Source organism: Marmota monax, unplaced genomic scaffold (genome assembly GCF_021218885.2).
Source record: "Marmota monax isolate L192 unplaced genomic scaffold, Marmota_monax_Labrador192_F-V1.1 WCK01_AAM20220418_F8-fsc00009, whole genome shotgun sequence".
Lineage (NCBI taxonomy): Eukaryota > Metazoa > Chordata > Mammalia > Rodentia > Sciuridae > Marmota > Marmota monax.
This window is the reverse complement of record NW_026694710.1, coordinates 24,391,880-24,418,354: the sequence shown is the minus strand read 5'-3', so window position 1 is coordinate 24,418,354 and position 26,475 is coordinate 24,391,880. Positions and strand designations below refer to the sequence as shown.

Sequence of the window (26,475 nt, the reverse complement as noted above, 5' to 3'; positions counted from 1 at the left end):
CAGGCATCACTAACAGGGGGGTCTTTCAGAGATGCTGACACGGCTGTCACCCCTGAGCCCCCAACCCCCCCGATCTCCTAGACACAGCACACAGGCCTCTGGGGACTTGTTCTGCACTCTTCCCTGCTCCTGGCTATAGGTGCCCGCCTTCAGCTTCCTCAGGGCTTTGCTCATGCAAGTGATGTCCCGGGACACTCTCACTGCCTCCTCCTGCTCCCTGCCTGACCGGTCCTCTCCTCACTTTCCCTGCACCGTCCACTCAGGTCTTTGAGCTAGAAGGGCAGTCCCTGGCTGGACTGAGATCTTGAAGGTAGGGTCATGCCTAAGTCACGGTGCCCCCACTGCGTGGTCCTGCTGGTTTCTGATCTAACCAGGTGTGGGAGGGGGAAGGAGAGAGACCCCCCAGCTATCCAGGGAACCCGCGGTTCATTCCCAGGCCCACAGTTGCTGTGAACCCTCCTCCCTCAGGCCCACACTTGCTGTGAACACTCAGCAGCCAGGACCCCTAGGGGGCGCGCGAGGACAAGTGGCTCTCCAGAGGAAGCAGGGTTGCTAGCGCTGAGGCTGGCCTCTGGCAGAGGGGGAAGATGCAGAGAGACCTGCACTCTCCAGAGCAGGGCTCAGCAGGTCAACACCACCTCTGGGTTTAGATTCAAGGAGAGAGGAGAATGGAGACCAGTGCGCAGGAGCACGGGGGCCACCCCTGTCCCCAATAGTAGCTGTAGTAGAGCCGTCAAAGTCCACGCCGCTGGAACTTGGCTCGTCCCTCAGAGCTGCTGACCTGGGCACAGCCTCCCAACCTGACCACTAACAGCATTAAATAAAACATGCCAGGCATTTGGAATAAGAGCCAGAGAAGTTCATCCTCCACGAACAACCACCATTTCTATAATTATCCACAGCCATCGCCATCTCTTGGTGAGTTTTTCCCCCCGCTTGTCTGTCTCAAGAGACTGAACCTGATAACTTCTGGGTCCACTTTAAGGGCTCTTCCAGTTTTGAGTGATGCTATGTGACACATTCCAGGTCCAAATGCCTGGGCAGAGCCACTCAGGCACCAGCCTGAGAACTTGGATTCTCCCAGAATTCATCAAGAATGAGTTCTGAGAGCCCGGCTACATATTTCCTCTTGGTACACAGGATGCCAGGGACAGAGTTGACGTGTCCCTCTTCTGCACAGTCATAGCCTGTAACCCTTTCCATTCATCGTTATGATGATCTGCTCATATCAGCTTCACCTGCTGATGAGTGGCAAACTGGGAAGCTTGGGACTCCACCATGTCATTGGGGCAGGACCCTAGGTTCGTCACGTAGCTACTTAGTTGGCTGTGCTCCTGCTCGCTGTGAATATCTGCTCTGTCTATCTTTATGGGTGCCAAGGAAACAAGGAGACGGTGGTGGGTGGCTCAGTGGTAGAGCCCCTGCCTAGCACATAGGAGGCCCTGGGCCAATCCCAGCACCCGCCCCCTCGGCCCAAAGACCTTACATGTACATGGTGATGAACCACAGCGCACACCTGGGAGCCTTATTAATGTGCAGATTTGAGAGTGTCCATAGCCCTGAGTGTTGGTTCTTAAACCTGGCTACATGTTGAAATTGCCTGGAGATACTGCAATAGTCCTGATGCTTGGGTCCCAGGTGGTCTCCACCTTGAGGTCAGGCTTAATCAGGCTGCGGTGCAACCTGGCATCAGGTTTTAAAACCCCCAGATGGTGATGCGGAGCAGCAGGGGTGATGTCCACTGGTATGGACACAGTGTCAGCTTTTCCTGCTGACTGCCCATGTGTCACTGGGAGACTTTAAAAGATGCCTGTGCCTGGGCCTCACCCCCACGGATTCAGGTCTGGAGTGGAGCCACTGGCATCTTGGGGTTTAAAACTCCCCAGTGACTCTGATGTGTAGCCAAGGATGCAAACCACTGGCTTAGAGGAATCTACGGGTCCACCTGTGAACCCAGGCTCAGCCACCGGGACCTGTATGATTTTAAACACAAAACTTAACCTCTCTGAGCTTCTATTACTCTACTAATGGAGGATGAATGGATGGGTGAGTGGATGGGTAGGTAAATGGATGGATGATGGATGAAGGAATGAATGGATGGGTGAACGGGTGGGTGAATATATGGGTGGATAGATGGGTGTATGTGTGGATGGATGAGTAGATGAATGAGTAGGTGGACGGGTGGATGGGTGAGTAGATGGATGAGTGGGTGGATGGCTAAGTAGATGGATGGGTAGGTGGATAAAGGTGTGGGTAGATGGATAGGTGGGTGGATGGATTCACTGGGGATGCTACATCCCCACCTATAATATGAAGGTGTTCAACATAATGCTCCCTAAGGTGTTTGGGCCACAGGATTCCCCACCTCCAGCTTGAATGTCCTAGTGCCCGGCCCCACGTTACCAGAGCCTGCAGGTCCTGAGACGTGCACAAGAGCCCTTCGGCTGCAATCATTGTCTCTGTCAGCGTAGCCATGAGCTGCCGCACTTTGGAGCTGGAACATTTAAATTGGTCCACAAGAAAGTGCTGGATGTTTTCCATCTGTTTCCAGAAAGCTTCCATCTGTGAAATGAGCATGAGAAGCAAGTGACGGGGGGAGAACTTATTTAAGAGGGCTCCACAGCTCGGGCTTGGGAACTGCAATTCATTCCTCCTCGCAGGCGGAGACTGGGCCACTCCGCAACGCCAGTGAGTCTCTCCTGGAATGACCGCACTCTACCGAGGGTCCTCCCCGGCCTGTGGCAGGTGCCAGTCAGTTCTGAGGTGGCTTTTCAGAGCACACCAGTGAGCTGCCTATCAGGAAGGAAAGCAATGAGCTCACCCCACTTAAGGGCTCTTCAACTGGTTGTGACTACGAGCTGGGGACACAGGAAATGCAACAATGTGCTCCTGGGAGCTTCACGGTCTTTAAAAGGAATTAAACACGGTTGGAGATAAACACACGAATGGCCATTTAAATATTAGTTATTATCCTTAAAGTATGAAAGAACAATTTGCAGAGATGATGCTGATTGTGACAATATTTTGCTTGTAAATTCTCTCTCCCTTCCATCTTATCAGGAGCAGGGTGTAAACCAACACACACATGGCTTAGAAACTTGGGGGCTTTAATCTGCAACATGGGAGCCCCTCTGAGCTTTGAGATCGATGATCCCAGCTGTGCTGCGTGGCACTCGGGCGTGGGCCAGGCTGCCCGCCTCACAGGCTTGCTTCTGGATAACATGCCCTGGGAGGAAGGGGCTCTGGTCCTGGAGCTCGGGAGAGTCAGAGCCAGGATTTGGTTCAGGTCCTTTAAGCCCACTGCGTGGATTTTCTCCATCTTGGCTGGGCCTCTCAGACGCCTATGTGTCACTTCCTGCTGGAGGGGCCAAGCCCTGTGGACCCTGAGCTCTGAGTCAGCCTGGCCTTGCCAGGAGAGAGCCGGCACCTGGTGAAGCAGCCTGCCACCGTAGGGGCCTTGCCGCAGCTAGGAAACCTGTCATCTGCCACTGGTCACCTCCTATGCACCCCCAGCAGGGACCTCAACCTCCCCAACACTCTCACATTCTCGCTGCTCTCACCCCTCACCTCTCAGATGACACTCCTCCCAGCTCATGTGGGAGAACGCAGACCCTCCCCCACGCCCCCGCATGCCCAGGCAGGGCCCATGCCCTCCGCTGGGCCTCTTCCCTCCACCCCTTTGGGGCCAGGCCGTCCACTGGCTTCTCCCCAAACCCTCGTGGTTTGCACATCCGTGATGAGACTTGCTGCAGTCTTCCCAGGACCACACACCCCTCCCCTGCCTCTCCTGGTCCTTCTCTTTCCACCTTAAGTACTGGCAGCACCCAGTGCTGGTGCCACCACCCATACTTTCAAGAATATTATGAAAACTATGAACTCTCTCCACGATGTTCTACTCAGTGCTGGGGAGTCACCAACACAGGAATCCCGGCTGAGTACCTGGCTGAGCGCCTCTCCACAGCTCCAGGGACGTTCATCTTCTTACATGGGCCTTCAAAGCCCCTCTCTGCTGGCCTCTCCCACAGGAGACGTCGCAGCGGGGCTTACCATCTCCCTCCCAGCTGGCTGCTCTGGGACCCTTACTTCTGCAGAGCTGAGCTGGACACCCTCTTCCTCCCACCCACCAGCCCACAATACATCACCTAGCAGCTCTCGGACCTTTGCTTACCTCTGTCCTGACTGCACTTGCCCCATGAAGGTCCTGCTGGGTTTGCCCAACAGCTCTTCGTGATCCTCTGCACAGACCCTGTGGTCCTTTGAACACAGGAGGAGGACGAAGCCACCCCTGCTTCCCACTGCGTGACTCCCACCGCCCTAGTGTGTGAAAAACCCCCAGCCAGACCTCTGTGGCTTGTTCCTGCTCTCCCGGCTCTCAGCTCCTTCTGGCTCCCCCTCTGCACGCCCGCTGGCCAGCATCTACACTGTTCCCAGCTGGCCTCTCGGTCCCTTCCTCTAGAGATACACCCCAAGCCCTGGAGTGAAAGGACTCCCAGCCCTGTGGTGTCTCGGTCTTTCCGGTGCACCTGTCACAGCTCTGGGAAACAAAGTTCTCCTCTGCTCACCGTGGGTCTCCCCGACACACCTCTTGTGCAGAGCCACATCGAAGTGAGTTTTGAGTCCCCAGTGTCCAGCAAAGTGACTGGCCAAAATCAAGAGCCAGGGAAAGGTCGTTTGATATATGATATGTGGTAGGGGGAGGTGAAACCGCCCCCCCCCACACACACAAAAAAAAAAAAAAGAGAGAGAAAGAAAAAAAGACTGATTTCAGGCAGCCATCCCCTCTGGAATTGGAGACATGCTTCCTGAGGCCGGCCTGGGGGTTGAGAAGTCGGCAGCTGGCCTCTGCTCTACCCCTGGACAGTTGTGACATTGAGGGCCAGAGCAATCCTTGCCTTGAATGGTAAAAAGGTCAGTCTAGAATATAAACCAAAATCCCTCCTCTGTAAATCTGTGCTCCCCAATCACCCCTTCTCTGTGTCTGAACCTGAGAACCGAATCGCTGCCTCCAGGGCAGAGCACCCAGGGGAATTCAAGGATGAGACCTGCTCCCAGCACCCTCTCTAACCAGCCGGCGCCACCATCCCAGAGACCAGGGTTTCCATAAGGGCGCGGGTCACCACACGCACGTCATCTAGGAGCTGGTCGCTGTGCTCCCTCTCCTTCTTCTCCACGTCTGCCAGGGTGACGTACCCAGAGTCACTGGTGCCCAGAGTTTCTGTGCTCGACAGTTGGACCTGAAGTGCCTTTTCCAATTCCTCCAAATCCTGAAGGAATAGGAAGGAAGCAAATAAAGACAAAATCAACCGTATCTTAAATTCTAGAAACACAGGTGCTTTATTCTTCACCACGTTATCAAGAGCCATTTCTCACCGGCAATTAAATGCTCAGGGCACTGCCCTACTTCAGTTTTGATGATAAAAATCTATTTTCCTCATTAAACACAGAACACTGAGAATCAAGGATTCTTCTATCTTCTGCGCTCAAAAATAACCAGCCATCCTTTAAAAGCAATGAAATCCTATTTTTTCAGTCATTACAAAGTCCTAGAAAAGATCACGGCGTCAGAGGTAGGAGGGAATGTTTCTCTCCACTCCTCTGGTTTCCGTGGGGAAGGATCACAGCGACCCCTCAGGGCAACACTGCTGCGTCTTCCTTGGGGCTGGAGAGCCGGAAGTGAGCGCCTGGCTTGGCCAGACCAGGCTGTCTCTGTGGGACGGACCACCGGGGAGGCCATTGCTCTGCTGCGGTCTCAGCACGGAGCGAGCCGGGCAGCAAAGGCCCTGCCTGCATGTGGGGAAGCCAGAGTGGTCAGCTTTGCTGGTGACGAGGTAGGTGACGGGGCTGATTCTGGGGTTCAGTGGCAAGAAGCCACCGGAGGTTGTGACGTCTCTCAAGTCCCATCCTCCACTTTGCCCTCCATCAGTAGCAAAGCCACGTTTCTGTAAATGTCTGGCTCTGTCTGAATGGGTCCGGAACTTGGGAAGAAACGCGGGAGTCCCCTGTATCATGGTTCCTTCAAACCCCACCGTGGAGCGAGGGAGGGGTCTCTTTTCTGCAGAGCTGTGTTAACTGCCATGTGACCAACACTGGGGGGGCCCAGCTTCACCAGGAAAGCTCACTGAGCCAGAACGCTATGGTTGGGCCCGCTGCGGCCACATGTGACTTCTCATCCTCACAGCGTCTCCACAGAGGGAAATGACAGCTTTCCTCCTGATGAGGACCATGATAAATGGAAGTCAGACATTCTGTCCTAAGACTCCTGGGCAGGAAGTGGCAGTGCTAGGCTTGTCCCCCCTTCCACCTTCATATGTCATGCTGCTTCTCTCCAAAGGGCGACTGACATTTCTAAGTACTTCTTGTCCTCCTCGAGAGGTTTCAACTCTGCTGTGAGTATTAAATTGAATTACACCTTCAGGCACCTGGCCAGACTGTCTCAGTAAACAGTAGCCACTGCGATAACTAAGATGCTTCCCAGGGTTACGGCTGAGTGAGCAAGAGAGGGTGATCTGAGCTGAGATCTGCGACTCCAAACCTCTCATTCTTTCCATGACAGCGTGTCTTACTTTATTCCTACGTACATGATTACAAATATTGCCATTATCATTGTTTTTACCACTGGAAAGCCACTTAAGCACACCAAGCCTCAGTTTCCTCAGCTATAAAACAAAGATAATAATAGTCACTCGTGGGACTGTCACGAAAGGTGCATAATGTAGGTCTAGCACTGCCTGCTGACGGTGCTCGGGGTGGTACTGAGGGTGAGGATGGCGGTGAAGGTGCAGACAGTGAGGAAGATGAGCCACTCCTCACCCCAGGACCAAGGGAGGAAGTCTTCCTGTAGAATCCGAAGAGTGATGAGGAGACAGTCTCTCCAAGCCCCCAATATCATGGTGGGACCAGGGATGATGATGATGGTGACAATGACAACAACGATATGACGATGAAGATACAGGGAGCAGTGATGAGGATGAGGAAGATGGTGGTGGGGTAGCCAGGCCGACTGTGACAATGACACAGAGTACAGTGGCAGTGGCAGTGGTAGTAATGGAGAGGGTGGTAGTGGAGTGGCCATGGGGGGGCGGGGATGGCGATGAAGATGATGTAACATCTGGTCACTGGGACAGAGAGGACAGTAGTGGAGGTAGCAGGGTGATCTTGGTGACGTTGATGAAGAGATGGTGGTGGTGACAGTACATGACAGTGCTGATGACCACCCAGTGATGATGGTGAAGAGTGGCCATGAGGTAGTGAGGAGGAGGATGGTGATGCTGCTGTTGATGCACATGATGGTGGCGGTGGTGACAGCAATGACGTCATGACGGTGGAGTGATGGTGTTGGTGGTGGTGATAAAAAGAAAACGCTGGCAGTGATGACCATGGTGATGAAGATGGCGGTGACATCGGGGTGGTAATGACAGGTGATGGCAGCGCTCACACATCACTATTACTAGGATTTTGAAAACCGGTAAAAGGTGGAGCCAGGGTTCCGACTTCACCCAGCCTGACTCCAAGCCCTGACTCTTTTTGTTGCACATGAAATAAATGTAAGTTTTCTCAGATGGAAAAAAGACCAAGAAGAGCAGAATACAAAGCAGAATAAACAGCTATAACCAATAAACACATGACTTCTTTTTTTGCAGGAAAAGACAGTTTTGTACGTGGGATGAAACAATATAAATTCAAAAATTACTTCTTTATATTGAAACTCATGCAAGAAAACAACATTAACAGTGATTGTGCCTGAGTAGTTAATATGACCAACATTCTTCTTCTGTCTGCTCTGAATGTTCTCCTGAATTTTAATAACACGCATTGTTCTTTTTGAGCTTGTACACGTACTTTTAGATATTATTATGAAGACGTGGAGACATGTATATTTTAATAGATCATTTTTATACATGAAAGCAAAAAATAATTTATTGTAATATTATATTTTTATATAGTAATCAACTATTTTTTAAGCTATCTGAAATACAGGTTCAAGACATACCTGTTCTTGTTTTGAGAGAATCTTCTGATATAATTCGTCATCAGACTTTTTCTTAGGAAGAAGGTCCAGGAGGCACATTTTAAAAATCTGAATAAACATCTATTGGCAAAAAGGAAGGACAACAGGAGACAGGGTTAAACACAGGCCTCCCTCCCGTCTGTCTCTTCTTCCGCTCTCCTCCCTCCCTCCCCCTCCTCCATGTGCTTTTGGCTGCAGGAAAAGACCTCAGGTGACACCTCATGACGATGGCCTTCTTCTTTCTGAATGATGTTCACCTTCATTTATTCATCGAGTGTTTATTAGGTGTCCACTTTCTGCACCGTCCCCACTTCACAGGTGTCAGGGAAATAGAAATGGCAAAGGGAGGCCGCTTCCTCACGGGGAGGATTAGAACACAGTCTCCCAGAACCAGGGTGGACAAAGTATCCCTCCAGCCTCCTGCTCAAAGGAGAGATGTCCCTTAAACCCAAAAGAGTCCTCCTCGGAGCAGGGACCCCCACCACAGCCCAGAGCTGCTCCGTCCACCCCACGCTTGGCCATCCGCCCCTTGTGAACCTCGGGGTGGTTTCCAGTTGGGGTTTTGAACGCATGTACAGGTTTGGGGGTAAACGTGAGCTCATCTGGGACGAATGCTCAGAAGGCAGTAACTGGAGCCCACCACAGGGCCCTCCAGAGTGGCCGTCAGTACCACCCAGCAGCCCAGTCCCCGCACGGCCTTGCAGCATTTGGGTTGTGGCTGTGTTGTGTCCAGTCATTCTGACAGGTGTGGAGCGACATTCACTGTGGTTTTACTTTCTTTTCCCTGATGGCTTCATCGTGCTGAGCGTCTTTTTCTGTGTCCTTGCCATCTCCAGCTCCTTCTTGGTGAAGTCCTGATTAGATGCTCATTTCCCAGGAGGCCCCCGGGGTTCCTCATGTTCCAGGCACTGGTCCTGGAGTGGGATCGTGGCTTGGAAGCTTTCCCCTCGCTCTGTAGTTCGGGTTTTCATCTTAAGGTCTCTTGCAGAGCCACAGTCTTTAGTCTTAATGATATCAAGCTTTTAGTGTCTGGTGTAAGAACTCTTTGTGGTGTTGGAGACTCTGGAGATTTTCTCTTTTGTTTTTGTCTGAAAGCCTTATACATTTACCTTTAAATGCAGGATCCACTTGAGTTCATGTGTGTATAAAATGTGAGGTTGAAGTTGTTGTCCAATTGTTCCAGCACCGTGTATCCCAAAGTTTCTCATTCCTTCATTGAACTGTTTTTGCGTCTGTGTTAAAGGTCACATGGATATGTTCATCTTATAAAGCATTTTTTGATGCAGGGTTAGCAACTTTTTTTCTATAAAAGCCCAACAGCAAATATCTTTTGGTTTTGTTGGGCATAATTGTATAATTATATCATCTCTTTTGCAACTAGCCAACCCTTGGTAAGTTGTATTTGCAACTAACAAATGCATAGCTTACCACAGACTTTAGATCTCTCTAGATTACTTGCAGTACCCAGTACAGCACAAATGCTGTGCCAACAGTTTTTGTACTGTGGTGTTGAGCAATACCAACATGTCTGGTATAGACACAGTTCCTTTTTCTCTGATTAATCTCCATCGGTGGCTGGTTGAATTGTGGATGTTGAGCCCCTGGAAGAAGAAAGCACCCTATTCCAGCTGCAGCCTCAGTGTGAGGTCGCTAGAGGAGTAGGCAGCTCTGGGCCAGTCTCTGAGTGGGTTCGGTTCCAGACACTCTCAGCTGACAGGCTCACATAGTACACGTCACCACCTGGTTGCCAGGGCAACAGGCAGGTGGGCACGTCTTGACATGTCACACACAGGATCCTAGGGCTGGGAAGCGGGACAAGGTGCCCCCTGTTGCATGGCCACAGGGATCCTCCTGCTGAGGGTCGAGCCCGGATCTCCTCCCACACCCTTCATTCCATTTCCCCGTGTAACAAGCACCAAGACACGTGTCCTGGCTTTCACACACTGAAAGCCACGGTGTGCAAGGTGACCTTCTCTCCCCAAGATGTTAGCCTCAAATGCATCTTTTTGACCCCAAGTGTAATCAGTAACACGTACCCTGTTCCTGTCGCTTTTAAGATGGCCATTTTAAAACTTCCCATTTTGAAATAATGATAGACTCAAGAGAAGGTGCAAAAAACAAACAGGCCTAGGAGCTCATGCCCAGGACGGCATCGCAGATCACTGGGGCACACTGTCAAGAGGAGATTGCCCTGGGCTCAATATGTCAACACCAAACTAGAGCCGTTTTCACCCCAGCCACGTACATCCATATGTGTGTGTGTGAGTGCGCGTGTGTGTGCATGCGTGTGTGTGTGTGCATGCGTGTGTGTGTTTGGGGGTGGTTCTATGCAGCGTTACCACAGGTAAAGGCCCAGGCAGCACTGCCACAGTCGAGACACAGACGGTCCCAGCACCAGAAGAAAACCCCCTGGTCCTGGTGCACCCCTTATTCTAGTACCCCGCCTCCCAGAATCTGCCCTCATCTCTGCCATTCTGCTTTCAGAGGTCACAGCTGCAGTGTGTCCCCATGTCCTCCCTGTCCGTGTCCAGGCCCATTCTCACCTAGCGAGGGCCAGCAGGGACCTCCCAGCATCGGTTGCCCTTGGCCTGAATCACCCTGAGCCCCGCCCATCTCTGCTGGAGAAAGGATGTGGCATGGCTTCCTGCACTTGCAGAGCCCCTAGAGACTGCCCTGGAGGAGGGCGAGTCCCACTGAGTGAGGCCGTGTGCCTGTCAATCATGCGTCAGAGACTCCTCTATGCAGCACCCACTAGGTGCAGGGCACATCTCCAGGAACTCCCTGGATGCCCTGTTTGTGTCTTCCCCGGGGACACCTGCCCGTTCCCTGACCCCTCACTTGCTCAGGTGGCCCTTGCACACCTGGGCAGCACCCTGTCATCTCCGTGCTGTGCTGACTGCCACTGTGCTTTGTGGGATGTGTTTCCTGCTGTCCCCACTGCACCAGAAAGTGGGCTCCACAAAAGCAGGGGCTGCTGCTGGTGTCTGCCACTGCATCCTGCAGGGGGCAGAGGCCACACCTCCCTGGTGGTGAGTAACTGCCCCACATGACAGTAGGCTGCCCTGGAGGGCGGGGCTGGCCAGGACCACTTGGCTGGCTGGCTGGAGGCGCTCTGAGAATAGGAGCCTCCCCCTCACCCCAGGAGCACAGAGCCCCCAAGGCGGGCGGGTGAGGCCCAGGGAAAGCAGGCTGCAGCCACAGGTGCCTCTGCACCCAGGGACCTATGTGGAGCAGGGCAGCGGGGTGCAGGGACACCTCTATGTCCCGATTTCTGGAGTCATTTAAGGCTTCAGACACTGGCATTGCTTATGAGGCCAGACCTGCTCGCACAGAGCCAGACTTCCTCCAGGTGCACTCTGGGTGGGCACCCTCGCCGTCTCCAGCGTACAGACAAGAGGCCTGTGGGTGCATCTGCGTGTCTGAGTCCACTGCTCTGTTGCTCTTGCACTCTCTCTTTCCCAGACGCTTTCTCCCCCTGCCTCTCTATGGAGGTCTCACTCCTCATTCAACAGCCCAGAGAATATGCCTCGGGGAAGAACCACTGCTCCTCTGTCCCCTGTGGTCTCAGTGCTGGGCTGAGGGGACTCGTCTCTGGCTCCCAGTAGCCCAACCCCAGGCGGGATTCAGCCAGAGCCTGGCGCCTCTGCAGAGCTAGTCCTGCTGTCCCAGTCGGCCCGCTCCACTGTCTCACTCATGGCCCAGATGGCACCACCTGTGAGACACTGAACTTCCTGTCTCTGCGCCACATCTGAAGCTTTATGACTGAGTGAGTCCATCTTTCTGTGCCTCAGTTTCCTGTGAAATGGGGAAGCTAATGGCCCCACCTCTCTGGTTTGTAGTGATGCTTAAGTGTAATCACCTGTTTAATACACCCCGGGCCTAGCGCACAGTAGGTGTTCACTCTCAGCACTACTGTCACCCCACAGACACTTGGAACGCCCCTTCTCTGCCTCTACCAGGAGACACGCTCTGGTTAAGGGAGGCCCAGCCACCGCCAGGCACGGCTGCTTTCCAGGCTGTGCTCGGAGGCTGACCCCTGGCCCCCTCCCCAGGGCAGCTCCGCTTGTCCTGAGTCTGTCCCTCAAGGTGTCCACGCTCCCTAGGCAGATAAGGGGAGGAAAATGGACAACTCCACATACCATGTGCTTCTCCTGCCTCAGCGCCGTGTCCAGGCTCCGCAGGTCTTTTAGGTGAAGGCTGTAGACACACAGGTCGATGTCCACACTGAGAAGTCAGAAGAGAAGGTGGACAGACGTCAGCACATCTGACCAGAGCGGTGAGGACCAGAACACGGCCCTGCTGCTCCGAGTGGGCTGCGTGCACCTGCCTCCTGCACTCACTCCTGGGCTGAGGTCCCAACACTCCGGGCTCATGAGGAGGCACTCGATAGCTACTGGATGCTGCTCATGGCCGACGGGAACAGCAGGGACCCGGTTGCTGAGCACTCTCTGCCCAGTACTCGGGGGCACTTGATCAGTGCCAGCTGTCACCGTGCAATGCACAGAGCACAACAGTGACTGAGTGAGGCCCCCCGTCATCTGTCCCCAGGGCTCAGGCCTGACTCCAACCCTTCTGCTGGCCAACATCACGAGGTGACAGACCATCTGGGGTCCCAGCTCTCATGCTGGGGCTCTGTGCATCTGTGGCCGAGTCCCTTAACCTCTCTGGGCCCTCCCTCCTCTTCTGACAATGGTGTGACCACTGGTGACCTGAGATTGGAGTCCCCTGCCTCATTCCCTGTCCTCACCTCTCGCAGGCCAGCACCTCCAGGAAGCTGCTCACCCGCAGGAAGCTGCGGCCGAGGAACCCGTCGTCGCTGGCCGAGTGGAGGCTGGATGAGGAGCTGCCGCCGTCCTTCTCGGCCTGGCTCAGGCTGCCCAGGCTGCTGGCCGGGGAGGCCTCGGTGGGCTGGTGCGGCAGGACTGCCTGCTTCAGGTGCTCGTGCAGGGACGGGTTGGAGGAGCCATCAGCCAGGGGCTGGGTGGCAGAAGGGCAGGGACACTGTCAGCATCCGCGGTGCATCCCCCGTCTTTCTAGCAACTTCTCCCTGATGGACTAGGGCACCTCACCAGAAGGCCTGGCTGGGCAGGCTGCAGGGTGCTGGTGACCCGACAGAGCGTCTGCCCTGGGACCTGGCTCACACTCACATTCTCTGTCCCTGGACTTGTCCCCTCTGTGCTGAGGCCCATCTCAGCTGTAACCTGATTCTGTCCTTAAATACCACTTGCACCCCACACCCAACAGCCAACTTGGCCTCCCTGCCCTCCTCCCCTCCTCCGCTGCCTCCGATCCCTACCTGTACTGGCCACAAAGCCCACTGAGGCAGGAGCCGTCCCAGCCCCAGGCCCTTGAGGTGGCTCTCACTGCCCTCCGACAGGCCCACTCCACCCATGACCAGTACTGCCCAGGCCACAGCCTGGTGCCCAGCGCAGCTGCAGAGTTTAGCGAATGTCCACACCTCTGCGCAGCCCTGTCCCCTACTGTACTGCCCAAGCTGTAAGGCCAGCTGGCTCTGGCGGTCAACCTCTCCTTGTTTCCTGCTTCTGGGCCACCCCAGGCTCTGCACCCATCCTGAGCACCCTCGCTCATTGTTTGCTGGAATGAACTGACCCCGGGTCCTGTGCTGGGTTCCAAAGCTCCCTGGCCATGCCTTCACAGCCTGTTTTACCACAGGTCATTCCGCCTGGACAGACTCAGCAGTGGGTGTTGCTGTTGTATAAATGCCCTTCGTCCACCCACCAGAGAGTGCAAGAAAGATGTGGTTCTCAAAATGTGTTCCGGGGAACACTTCACGAACTCTATCCTGTTACTGTTCATCCCAAGAGTTCTGTGGAGAATCAGTTTGGGAAATGCTACACTGCACACGGAGTCACTTCCGTGGTGTGGGAAGTCTCAGAGCCTCCAGGGCACTCTGGCTCTCTTCAAAAGCACATCATTTAGTGGGCTGGGGATGTGGCTCAGGGGCAGAGCACTTGCCCAGTGTGCGCAAGGCCCGGGGTTCAATCCCCAGCACCAGGAATAAAAAAGCACGTAATAATCTAAAATCCTGCCGTGTGCCGAGTGGCTGATGCCACAGTCCTGAAAACAACCAGGTGAGGCATTAGAACCCATCATCCCCACGTCACAGATGAGGAAACCGAGGCACGGGAACAGCCAACAGTAGTAAACGGCCGAGACGGGAGTGGGAATGTGCCCTGGAGCGTGTCCCCCTAACACCCACACATACTTGACCAGGAAACTCTTCCAGAGCCCCCCGGGGGCGCGGGCTCCTGGAGCGTGGCAGAGGCACTCGCTGCAAACAGCCCCCCGCCCCCCAGCAGGGAGCGCCAATCACGGGGGTGAGGTCTGCAGGTGTGGCGGACTCTGGCCCTGCCGGGGGCCACAGGCAGGGCAGTAGCCTCCCTGGGCCTTAGTCCCTTTATGGGTGAATTGAGACAACACTGCAAAGCTGAGATGCCCAGCTTGCGACAAACAGCCCATGCCAGCCCCTCAGACGCACACGGGAAGGGCACGCTGGCCTGAGTCCAGGCTCTGTGAGGGAGGAGGAGAGGGGTGACCTCGTCGACGTCAGGCTGTGTCAGTGTGGGAAGGCAGGGGGATGCTGCCCCACTGTGCTGCCACTTGGTGTCCCTGGGGACACAGGCGCTGTGGTCATTCCCTCCTTGACACACAGCCTGCCCCAGCCCTGACAATCCTGTCATAAATGGAGTCACCGTCAAGTTTTGCTTTCAACCTCAAGGTCTGTGTGGGGAAGAGCTGGCGTAACACCCTGACCGGGACTCAGCTGCACGTTGGATCCCCACCCCACGCCAAGCCCCAGTTGTCACCAATATCACGGGGCTCAGAGCTCTCACCCGGAACTTCTGATTGATGGGATAGATGACTTTGGCCTTCAGGGCGAATGCTGTGATGTTGCTGTTGAAGGACGGCTCATACTCCTGGGAAAGAGAACGGACAATGTCTTGGCTCAGACCTGGCACGAGCCCCAGCACTCACAGGTGAGGCAGTGTAGTTACCTTCAGAGGAGGGTGATTGGACCATCAGTGGACTAGCCCATCGGTGGATTAATAATCTGACCAGGCCCACTGGGAGGTGGTGAGGACCGTAGGCAGGTGGCTGTGGCTGGAGAAAGCAGGTCCCTGGACCATATTGGTCCCTGGCGCCTTCCTGCCTCTCTCTGCGTCCTGCTGCCGTGAGCGAGCAGCTCTCCCCAGGCATGCCCTTCTGGCAGGACGTTCCTGCCGCAGAGCCACTGGCCATGGGCTGAACCTCTGGACTGTGAGGCAAAATGAACCTCTCTCAGGTGTTCTTGTCAGGGAGTTTGGTCACAGCAAAGAAAAGCTCATACAAGTGGTCTGGGAGGCTTTCTGCAGAACAAGACAGACCTCGAGTCCAAAATGCCACGATCCAAGTGAAGGAGTGGTCTCAGAGGGACTGTGATGGGCACCTGCAGATCCTGGCAAGTGCTCTCTTGGTAGAATGGATGGATAGATGGGTGGGTGGTGCATGGATAGAAGGACAGACAGACAGATGGTGGATGGGTGGTGAAGGCCCAGATATATGTGTGTGCATGAATAAGTAGAGAGAAAGATGAATGGAGGATGGGTGGACGGATGGGCAGGTGGATGGATGGGTGGAGGGGTATATGGACAGAAAGATATGATCACTTAATTCTGATTCTTTGGCTTAGAAAGCAGTAAGGATTTGAATAACTTGAGACTAATTAAAAGTGTCTTCTAAATAATTTTGAACAATCTATAAGTGAAAAGAACAAAAACAAGGAATGACTTTACACAGGAGGACTCAGCCCCGTGTTCTACAGCAGAGAAGGAGCACAGCCTGCGAGGACTGGTGACCCATCTGAACACAGCGAGAAGAGCTGAAGTTTCTTAACAGGATGAGTCCTGTCTGAGGAGATGGAAATGCTAACGACCTTGATTTGAACCTTACATCTTTACACATATTGAATTATATTGTACCCCATGAGTCGGTATATCATTATGAGCCAATTAAACTTCTTTAAAAATTAAAAAAAATGATTTTTGCACTGTTAGTAGTATAAACCCATGACACGTGTTCACACAAGACTTGGATTGGACCCTTAAGCAACCTGTCTGAGCCCGGTCCTCCCAGGCAGTAAGCAGGTCCAGGAGACCCACCCACAAGGGCCACAGGAACAAGCTCCCAGATGAGTCTCTGGACCAGGGGAGGACCTCAGCCCTGGGCCCCCGGTGCAGTGGTGACAAGCCATCCCCTGTGGCAGGAAGGACTTCTCTGGGAAGTATCCCGACGTCCTGTGCTCCTGTCTGCCAGTAGGCGTGCCCTCCTGTGCGCGGCCCAGGCAGTGAAGACTGGCTTGGGAAACGTGCTGGGGCCACTGGGTGAGTGAGTGAAGGCAGGCGCAGGGGACTGCTCATAGGCCCTGGGCGACCTGCCCCAGAACGAGGTGCTGCGGGGGACCCTCCTCCTCCGCTTTGCATCCTGGAGGAAGCACCCAGAGCAGACGACCAGCTTCCTTCCAACTGCTCCACTCACCCAACTGGACGCCTGCCATGGGGCTCGCAGAGGGACTGGCCACCTGCTCATGATCGAGGGGCCGGGATGCTCCTGACCAAGCTGCACTGTGGCCCATGGTCTCCAGTTTGACCGGGAGCAGCCATGTGTGCAGGCCCTGATTCTGGCCTCCTGTCTGCACCTCACAACTCACAAACAGGCCCAGAGGTCAAGAACCGGGTGGTGCATGAAGCTTCCCGGGACCCTTCAGGAGTCCTGTCTCCACTTCCCAGATGGAGAGGATGGGATGTAGAAAGGTTAGGCCACGTGCCCAAGGTCAAGGCCACACAGCTCATGAACTCCAGAGCCAGGATGGGAATGCGAATCTCCCCGCTCCAGGTTCGTCCTCTTGAGTTGACAGGCATCCTTGCGCTGTTTTGCACACTAAGGGCAATTAGTTGACACCATGCTAGTTCCTTCAACATAACAAGAGGGAAGAACAAGAGCAAGAACAGGGAATCAAAAGGGAAGTGGGAATTCAGTAGAGAAGGCCCCAGGTGTGGCCTTGCCACGCCCAGACACGAGGCACCCCATCTCCCTGCTCCCCAACTCCCCAGGTCTGACCAGCCACAGTCCCACTAATCTCCCTCTCCAAGCCCTCGGGAGTCCACAGACCCACCCTTAGCCACCGTTTCCCTGAAGGGCTGCAACGGCTTCCCTCCTGGCTCCCCGCCATGCGTGCCAACTGCATGCCAGCCACGGTGTGCCCATCTGCTCATGCAGTCACCAGACAGCAGCCAGCTGGGGAGGCGGGGACTCCAGGGTCACACCCACTTCACAGAGGGGCAAACTAAGGCTCAGGGGTGAGCACCTTCCAGGTCAGTCGCCACGTGGGAATCGAGTGATTTTTAAACATGCACTTCCTGTTGCTGCTCATCTGAAAACCCTCCTGGCCTCCCTCTGACCTGAGGGCCAGAGCAGGGCTGCTGTCCACCCCAGCACCTGACCCACTCCTTGCTGAAGCATTTTTGATGAAATGGTGCAAAAGCCAAGAACAGTGGTGAGACTAACAGACAGAACCCAGCCTGCTCCCACCACGGTGGGGCCTCGTGCAGAGCAGACAGAGGGCTCTTGTGAAAGCTGTCAGAGGCAGGGACAGCACAGCCCAGCAGCCAAGGCCAGGGCCCCTCCCAGCAGGGCCTGCGTGACTGCACAGGTCACGTGCTCAGGACGCTGGCCCTGGCTGGTTCTCCAGGGGGACACATTTGCTCAAGGGAAAGATGCAGAGGCAGAAAAGCCCTGGGCCTTCTGACCTCCCCTCAAATAGAGGTGGGAGGAAAGAGAAGAACGCGTGGAGAATGAGGGCGAGCACAGACACAGGGAACTGCACTTAGTGTGCAAAACAAGGCACGAACAGGGTGCCGGGGCAGGACCCGTGGAAAGAGCCCCGGGGACGGGGAGCCTGGCGAGCACAGTCCTGGCTGCAGGCGAGGCTCCACGGGTGTGGCTGTCTGTCTTTTCCATCCCGAAACCCGCAGCAGGCAATGCCCTGGAGGACAGGGCGGGGGGACAGTCACAGCCTTGGCCAGGAAGTGAAGGACCCAGGAGCCCTTGGCGTGTGGGACCAAGGAGGAGGCAGCCTGGCTCCAGCCACCCAAAGGGGACCCACCAACTTGAGCTTTTAAAGCTCTCCTTATTAAGTCTGGGAGTCCTCTGGATTCTGGCCACCTGCCCAGCCGAGTCAATGCAATTATTCAGAAAATTAAAGCATAATTGTAGAAAAAGCCATTTCGCTACCATAAAGCTGGGGAGGCGGGGACTCCCAGCGAGTTCCCAGCGAGTTCATGAGCGCGTCACAAAGACTCTGTCCCAAGGGACAGGACGGAGACCTAGGGCGGACTCAGAGCTCTCTGGAATTTTGCCTGGCTTTGATGATTGACAGGAGCTACTCATTAAACAGAGTTCACCTGCGGAGGGGCACAGCACAGCTCCTTCTCTGTGCAGTAGGGGACAACAGCCATGGCTCTGCTGGTCGTGCCCTAGACAGCCCTGTCCACACATGTGGAGTCCACCGAAGGCCAGGGAGCCCAGCAAGCAGTCACTGGAACAGGCAGATCTTTAACTTAACCCTGGGAGATTATTAGCTTGGTCACGGGCATCTGCCAGGACTAGGTCAATAGTCAGCGAGTAACACACCAGGCAGGAAAATGAGCCGACCCTCCAGGGGCAGGAAACTGGGCCCTACAAACACCCAGGGAACACCTATCCTGGGGCGGGCGGAGCCCCCACCTGCACCCTCAGCCTCCCCAGGGAGGAGCCTTCATGATTGCCACCGTGAAAGTGAGAAGCCCCAGGCTCCGAGGGCTTATGTTTCTTGCCCGACATCACACAGCAAATACATGGCAGAGCCAGCACTGGGCAGGATCTAGGTCCCAAAGCTGCTGCCACCCCCCATGTCCAAAGCTGCCCCTGTGTGAACAGGGCTGTTTTCTGTAAACAGCTTTGGCGTAGTCCACACACCACAACTTGCCCCGGTGCAGGATGTAATAGCTCCAGTGTCTGCACAGACACACAGAACATCACCACAGCTGCCGCAGAAATCCTCATCACAAGGGGGAGAAACCAGGGCCGTGGCCATCGCCTCCACCCTGCCTTCACCTCCCCAGCCCCCGGCAGCCACCATCCACTGTCTCTATAACCTTCTCAGTCCTGTTTACTTCCTACCAATGCGGTCCTGTACTAGGTGGCCTTTTGTGACTTTCACTTAGCACGACAGCTTCAAGGTTTGTTTACACTGTAGCACATATCAGGGCTTGGTTCCTTTTCAATGGCCAAATAATATTCCACTGCGTGGACAGACTGCATTTCAGGTATCCATTTGTCAGCCAGTGGCCCTCTGTGTTGTTTCACATTTCAGTTGTCGTGGATAATGTTGGTGTGAACAGTTGTGTACAAGTTTTGTGTGCACACAGACTTGCCTTTTGGTGATACCATCTTCATAGTATGAGGGGGTGAGCAGGCAGTGGAGAGAGGGAGGAGAGGCGATGGGAGAGGCAGACATAGGGAGACACACATGCCCCCAGACTCAGCTGTCACCTGGACACCGCTGCACACAGAGCCCAGAGGTGCAGGTGGAGAGAGGCTGCAGATTCAGGTGCACACACACACACTCGGGCGGGGCAGCGAGGAGCACACGGACACAGAGACAGGAGACGGACCAGAGACGCACAGCGTGTGCCCGTAGGGCAGGCTCTGCCCTGGAGTCACAGAGGCGGTCTCCGTCTCCTCCACCTGCCTGGGTCAGCCCTGGGGACAGCAGCCCACCTTCCTCAGGGTCCTGCCAGCAGGCAAGAGGAGCCAGGTTACGGGAACCCTTGGGAAGTGCAGGGGTTGGGCGCCTTCCGGAAACCGATTCTTCAGTGTAACCAGAAGCTGCCCCTGTTGGTTTCAAGGCTTTGGTGGGTTTGTTTGAAAACACCCGGCCACTCTCCTGTGGTCACTGGGCCACTGAGCTGACAGAGGGATGTGGTGATGGCAGCACTTGCCGGGCAGGGGTCAGAGAGACCCAGGCGCAAATCCAAGCCGGGCCACTCCCCAGCTGCAGGACTCAGATCCCTCATTTGGAAAATGGGGGTGCAAATAGGAATTGGGTCATTTACAGGAGCACGTACGTCACCCAGAGAGGACACACGGACAACTGCTGGCGCCCACAGGCGCTGACCAATGTCAGTTCAGTCTTCCCCCCCCCCCAGGAGATGAAGCCCGCCGTCCTTCCCTGGGCACAGGAACAGACTGGAAATGTCACAGCCTGTCCCCTGGCTCACCAGCGATGCTCTTGGTTGGGGCAGGCTCAGAGAGGGTGACAGGAAGGAGCAGGAGAATCCCCTTTGACCCCTCTGCCGCGGCCCGCGCTCCCTACGCTGGACGTGCACTTGGAAGGAACCAGGAGAAAGGAAAATAAACCAGCCACACAGACAGGGTGGAGCCTAGTGCCCGCCACACAGGAGCAGGCCAGGCCGCCAACCAGACACCCAGCAGCCGGTGGACGGTGACCAGGGCACTTCTGGGCCCAGGACTCCTGAGTGGTGACGATGGGACAGGGAAGTCTCGAGAGTGCTCTGCTGGGAACGCAGCACAGAGAGCACAGGACACCCCCCACACACAGTCCCCGGACGCAGGGGCAGCCTGGCGATGGACAGCCAACTGGCATCCCCTCTGGGAGCACGTGTGCGAGACGTTGGCCCAGAAGGGGCACTGGGGGCTTCCGGGGTGACAGAATCACCTCTATGGTGGGCACTGGTTCCCAGGTGGAGACGTTTGTTAAAAAATGTCAAACTTTAAACTTGAACTCTGCATTTTATAGGTAAGTGACCCCTCAAAGGAGAAGCCCGTTGGGAAACACGCCATCACTGCCGGGTGGGCAGCAGCGCCTCGGCACCCGGGCAGACACACAGGCAGCACTTACATCTGGGGCCTCTGCGTCCCTCGACGGCTGCGCTTCTCTCTTCCTCCTCCTGGATGGGGAGCCGGTCTCCGAGGGGCTCTGTGCACCAGGCTCCACGTTCTTGAGTAGATGCTGAGTGTCGTCTTTCTAAACCCCGAGAGGTGGATGGACACAGGATGTCGAAGTCAGTCAGGCTTGTGCCCCTGGACTTCAGCCCAGAGGTTCCCACCCGACAGTCCCACCTCCGTGCCCCTCAGGACCCCAAGGACAGGCCTGGGGCAAAGCTCATCCCTGCTTCTGGTAGCTTGGTGGCCCTGCTGACCACAGCCTTGAGGACGAGGCTCTGCGGGGAGATGCTCGTCAATATTAACCTCCCTGGTTGTTTTTTTCTTTTTCATTAATGCCACTGGATGATGGTAAAGAAAAGCCCTTGGGCCACCTTAGATTACAGAGCGATTCCCACTGTGAACTGTGATCTTGTCGATCCTGTATCTGCAAACTCCCCGGCCGCTAAGTCAAGCCATGCCTGTGGGCATTCCCTGTTCCCCGCTGCATGTGCACCCAGGCCAGTGGGAAGGAAGGGGCTGCCCCCACGGACCTCAGTGCAGGTGAGGGAGGCAGGGCCCCCTTCCCCACCCACTCTGCAGACAAGTGTCCTTTCCACAGCCCTCTTAATGCATTTTCTAAATTCCAATTTTGTGTTTCATTGTCACTTTTGCTGTTGGCAATGGCCCCAGCTGTGGCGCTGAAGGACCCTCTTGTGCCCCCTGGCGGGCAAGGGCTGTGATGTGCCCTGCGCAGGCAGAAGGAAAACAAGGGCCACTGGCTGAGGTCCAGGGTGGCATCGATGGTACATATTAGGTGAGGGATCTCTAATCAGAAACACGCAGAACAGCACCCCGATGACTGGCCACTGGAAACGCGAGCAGAGGCTCCCAGGTCCTCACCGGCACCTCCCCTGGGGACCAAAGCTCAGTAGGCACCAATTCACGATCTCCGTGAACTAGCCTAACCACCGCGAGCAAGGGGAACAGAGTGCATTTAAATTTGGACACAGCAGAGACACTTCCCAACCCCCGTGACCACTAGCTGCGTGTGGACGCCATCTCTCCACTGCAGAAACCTCACGCTTTGCACTGCGTTGTGTTAGTCTGAGATTTATTCTAGGTCCTGGGAACAGAGTCATGAACAACAAATGCAAAGCCTCCACAGAGCTGCCTTTCCAGAAAGGAGAAAGAGCTAAACAGATCCACAAATAAATATGGAGCGTGGTGGGGAGACGAGGGCTACAGAGAAAGCGGTGGAGCCTGGGCGGATGGGGAGAGACAAGGTGGCTTTGAGAAGAAACTTGAAAGTGAGGCTCTGAGATACCTCAGAGAAGGGCTTCTAGGGAGAGGAAGAGCCCGTGCAAAGGCTCTGTGCCAGGCACAGGTGCAGCTTGTCTGGGGAGGTCCCTGCACCTGGAGAAGTCTGGGTGTCCTGGGGTAGAGAGAGGGCAGATGATACGGCCACAGACTTCAGGACTGTTGGCTCAGCAGCTGTAGCTGACCAGTGCAAGAGCTCTGAGTGGAAGGACTCAGCCAGACTGGACCACAGGAAACACCCCAGAAGAAACTCCCCCCCCCCAGGAGCATCAGTTGTTTAGTTCCCTGTTTAAAATGGACTCTGAGGACAAGGGCCACCAGCGAGGACAAGGACCTCCAGCCGTTTGTGGACAGACACTAATGTGGAAAGCAAGCAGGAGTCAGAGGCTGCACAAAAACTTGCACAAAAGCAGTGCACTGTCCTCTGATGAGAGGAGGTAGCTCATTCACAAGGTAAGAAGAGCACGCTGTAAACACGGGGTTCTAGAACAAAACAGAGTGCTTGATTATTAAAACTAGGGAGATCAACTGTGAGCATGAAATCGAGAAAACTCTCCCAGAAAGTACACCCCCCCACACACACACACACCCCCCACACACACCCAGAGATGGGATACGGGAGGGAGAGATCAATAATCAGAGGTCAATTTAGGCTGAGCATGATGGAGTTCTTGGAAGAAGTAAGCGAACATATGAAAGGAAAGAATCTTCAAACAAATAAGGAAAAGGAGTTTCTGGACTGAGAGAGCCACCCAAAGGCCCGTACAACAGATGGCACAGATGCCACCAAGGCCCGTCCTGATGCAATTTGATTCCCCGGGGTTCAGTCAGCTTTTTTGCTGTTGGGGCCAAAAGACCAGCGAGAACAAGGAGAGGAAGAGCTCATTTGGGGTCATGGCTTCAGAGGTCTCAGCTCATACACGCTGACTCCATTCTTTGGGGCCTGAGGTGAGGCAGAACATCACGGCAGAAGGGACTCGTGGAGGAAAGTGGCTCAGGAAACCGATGGCCACCAGGAAGGAGAGACAGAGGTCCCTCACCACGACAAAATATAACCCCAAAGGCACACCCCCAATGGAGCACCTTCTCCAGCCACACCCTACCTGGCTATGTCACCACCCTGTCAATCCTCCTCAGGGGACTGATACAGGGGTTAGGTCAAGGCTTTCAGAACCCATCCTTTCACTTTGAACTTTCTTGCCTTGTCTCACACATGAGCTCTTAGGGGACACCCCATCTCTAAACCATAACACTGGGGCAAGGAAAAAATTCTTCAAGATGCTACCAAGGAGCAAAAGAAAAAGAGCCTTCATGGACAGTATCAAAAATCAGAACAGAACCAAACTTCTCAACGCCAACAAAGGAAGTAGAAGGAAATGGAAAGATGCCTTCAAAATTCTGAAGGAATGCTATTTTCAACCTGGAATTCTATACCAACTCACCTAACCAAATTGGGGATAAAGATGGAAGGATAAAGACATTTTCAGACAGAGGAGTTCTCAAAATAGTTTAATCCACCCCATTCTCAGAAAGCTACTTCAGGATGCCCTCCATCCACACAAGGAAATCAGTCAGAGAAAGACAAGTGCTCCAGATCCTGCACCTGGATCCAACCAGGAGAGAGATAAGGAGTCCTGTTAGGGTGGCCCTGTGAAGTCTCCACGGTGACAGAGGAAGCCCAGAGCAGGTGTTTCTCAAACACTAAGAAAATTTACTGAGAGGGATTATTAAGCATGGCTTGCTGGGACCCATCCTGGAGGTTTTCATACTGTGAGTCTAGGATGGGACCCAGAGTTTGCCCTCCTGTCATGCTGCAGGTGGTGCTGATGCCGCTGGTCTGTTCCAGACATTAGAGAGCAGCCGTTTCAAACTGGAGCATGTCAGAATGTTTTTCTCAAGAAGATAAAACTGATCAAATGCCTTATGTATTCCAATGTTTTAAAAAGAAATGTACAACAAACAAAGGAGAGATAAGCCCGCGAAATCTAACAGAAAATCTGACACGTTAATTTCAGGAAAAACAAAATGTTCTGCAAGAAAGGAAAGTATTTATGACCATAACTGATCCCTGACTTAGAGTGAGTCATGCTTACAGCGTCATCGTAAGAGAAACACTGAATACGATTTAACCCCAGCTCCCCTCTCGCCACGCAGCAAGAGGACTGGTGGGATTGGGGGTGAGTGTACTGATGGAGGGGGGAAGAGAGCTAAATCCTCCTCCTTCCCACCAAGGAACTCAGCGGGTGCTGCTAAGGCCAGAAAGCAGCAGCAACCCAGCCATGTTATTTAGAAATGGGGAATAAGTTACCAAAAGCAGCAGCTGAGAGTTGAGGACACTGGCTTCTGAGACGTGGGGATGGCGGGGGGTGCTGCTCTCAAAGGAGCACTTCACACGGCGTGCAGGGGTAACTTGACTCAAAGTTAAAGATTCTAGTGATAAATAAAGGAACAAAAGAAAAGGAGAGTAATGCACAGTAAACTCCTGGGCTGAGAACACGTGTGTAGGAGGCAGGAGAGGGCGTGCGGCCTCCAGGGCCATCTCTGTGGGTGCACGGCCACCTTCGTGCTAGGCAGGTGCAGGGGAAGGCGCACCACCTAACGCACTGTGCGAGGAGCCTGGCATTATCTCGGAGTCAACAGGGGGCACGGGGTTTTCATCAAGACAGCCATACTGTAGGACGTGTGTTTTAGAAAAAGACTGCAGGAAGGACAGGGGAGGAGGGAGTCCCATTAGAAAGGAGGCCGTTGCATAGGTCACATTTAAGCCATAAGAGCCCGTGGCTCTGCCCTTGAGCCAGAGCCTCCTTGTGGCTACCATGCTGGCCTGGCCACCATCATCCTCAACTGACCAGCTGTGCCAACCCTCACAGCTTTGTTAGACTGTGAGCCTCAGCTGACCCAAACAGGATGCTAAGGACCACCTTACCAGGTAGCAGGTGGTTCAAGCTCTGGCTCTGGGGTCCCACCCCCATGCTGGTTTACTGTGTGAGCCTGGACTAGTATCAACCTTGCAGGGCCTCCATCACCTCACTGTGAAGTGGCTGCTGATAGGTCCCTGCCTGCTAGGCCCCACTGAGGATAAAGAACCCACAAACCCTGCACAGGGCCAGGCCTGGCAGTCTCCCTTCCTTGGACCTTTCTGTCTCCACCCAAGAAGCCAGACTCCCTTAATGTTTCCTGCGGGCGGTGCAGACAGCCCCCAACTCCCTGCAGCACCTTGCACTGTTTCCGATTCAGCCCTTGTCCCTGTGCAACGTGACACTCCCAGAGATCAGCTCACTGGGAAAGAGCCTGTGTGCCCAGGCCAGACACGTCTCCTTTTCACAAGGACCAAGAGCAGGTGGGAGCCGGAAACAACATCACCTCATCTCCAATCCTATCTCTTTACTCCTCATGGAGGCAGAAGCTAAAAGGATCTAGAACAAGGTCCTCCTTGACCATGACTGACCCACACCTACTGTGTGCCAGGTGTTTCCAAGACGCCCACTTCATCAGCACAGCTGGGGTGTGCAGCATCTGCTGGTCTTCTCAGCAGCCAGCCGCCCGAGCCTCATCCACATAGAACACAGTGGCTTCGGGGTTAGGCTCACACGCTCACTGTGGCAAGTTACTTAACCTCTCTGTGCCTCAGTTTCCTTATGTGCAGAATGGAAACGTTAATGGAAATCAAAGCTGTTCGGGACTCAGTGAGACTGAGGCAGAGGGTCTAGCTCAGCAGCTCCCTGGCACTCAAGGCATGCTAGCCTGAGTTCTCAGTCACAGAACCCATGTGTTATGACCAAATGTTTACTTGCAATGTGTCTTTCTCCTGCTAGCTGACAAGGGCAAAGTCTTTCCTGGTCCTTGTTCCATCTGAGTCCCTAGGCCACTGGCTCCTCGTAAAAGGTTCTCAGTCACCTGTTGCTGTAGGGATGAGTGAACTGAACCATGAATGCTACAGCAGCTGGGAATCAAGCTGGGTAATTCACAGGGGCGGGCAGGAAGTGGAGAAGCAGGAGCAGACACCCAGCCCCCTGCGCACCCCTCTGAACTGGGCACATCTGCTAGCATTATGTCCGAACTCATGGTCCTTTGGAGGAGAAAATTGGCCCAAAGAGGCCTGCAGGCTAAGATCATGCAGCAAAGTAGGATGCAATAGACACTTCAGCAGGACGCCAGGCCAATGC

General features: G+C 54.5%; 1 protein-coding gene across 6 annotated transcripts in view; it reads right to left on the bottom strand.

Moving 5' to 3' along the window:
* Evc (EvC ciliary complex subunit 1) overlaps positions 1-26,475 on the bottom strand; it is a 52,840-nt gene that overhangs the window by 25,514 nt on the left and 851 nt on the right. For 3 of the 6 annotated variants that reach the window (XM_046423540.1, XM_046423536.2, XM_046423537.1), the window contains exons 2-9: positions 20,967-21,092; positions 14,863-14,946; positions 12,756-12,985; positions 12,148-12,232; positions 9,118-9,240; positions 7,991-8,089; positions 5,127-5,264; positions 2,404-2,562 (exon numbers count right to left, since the gene is read on the bottom strand). In XM_046423540.1, coding sequence (XP_046279496.1) covers positions 2,404-2,562; positions 5,127-5,264; positions 7,991-8,089; positions 9,118-9,240; positions 12,148-12,232; positions 12,756-12,985; positions 14,863-14,946; positions 20,967-21,092 — 1,044 coding nt within the window. The remainder of the gene's footprint in view (positions 1-2,403; positions 2,563-5,126; positions 5,265-7,990; positions 8,090-9,117; positions 9,241-12,147; positions 12,233-12,755; positions 12,986-14,862; positions 14,947-20,966; positions 21,093-26,475) is intronic. The other 3 variants (XM_046423538.1, XM_046423539.2, XM_046423541.2) reach the window with 2 other exon arrangements.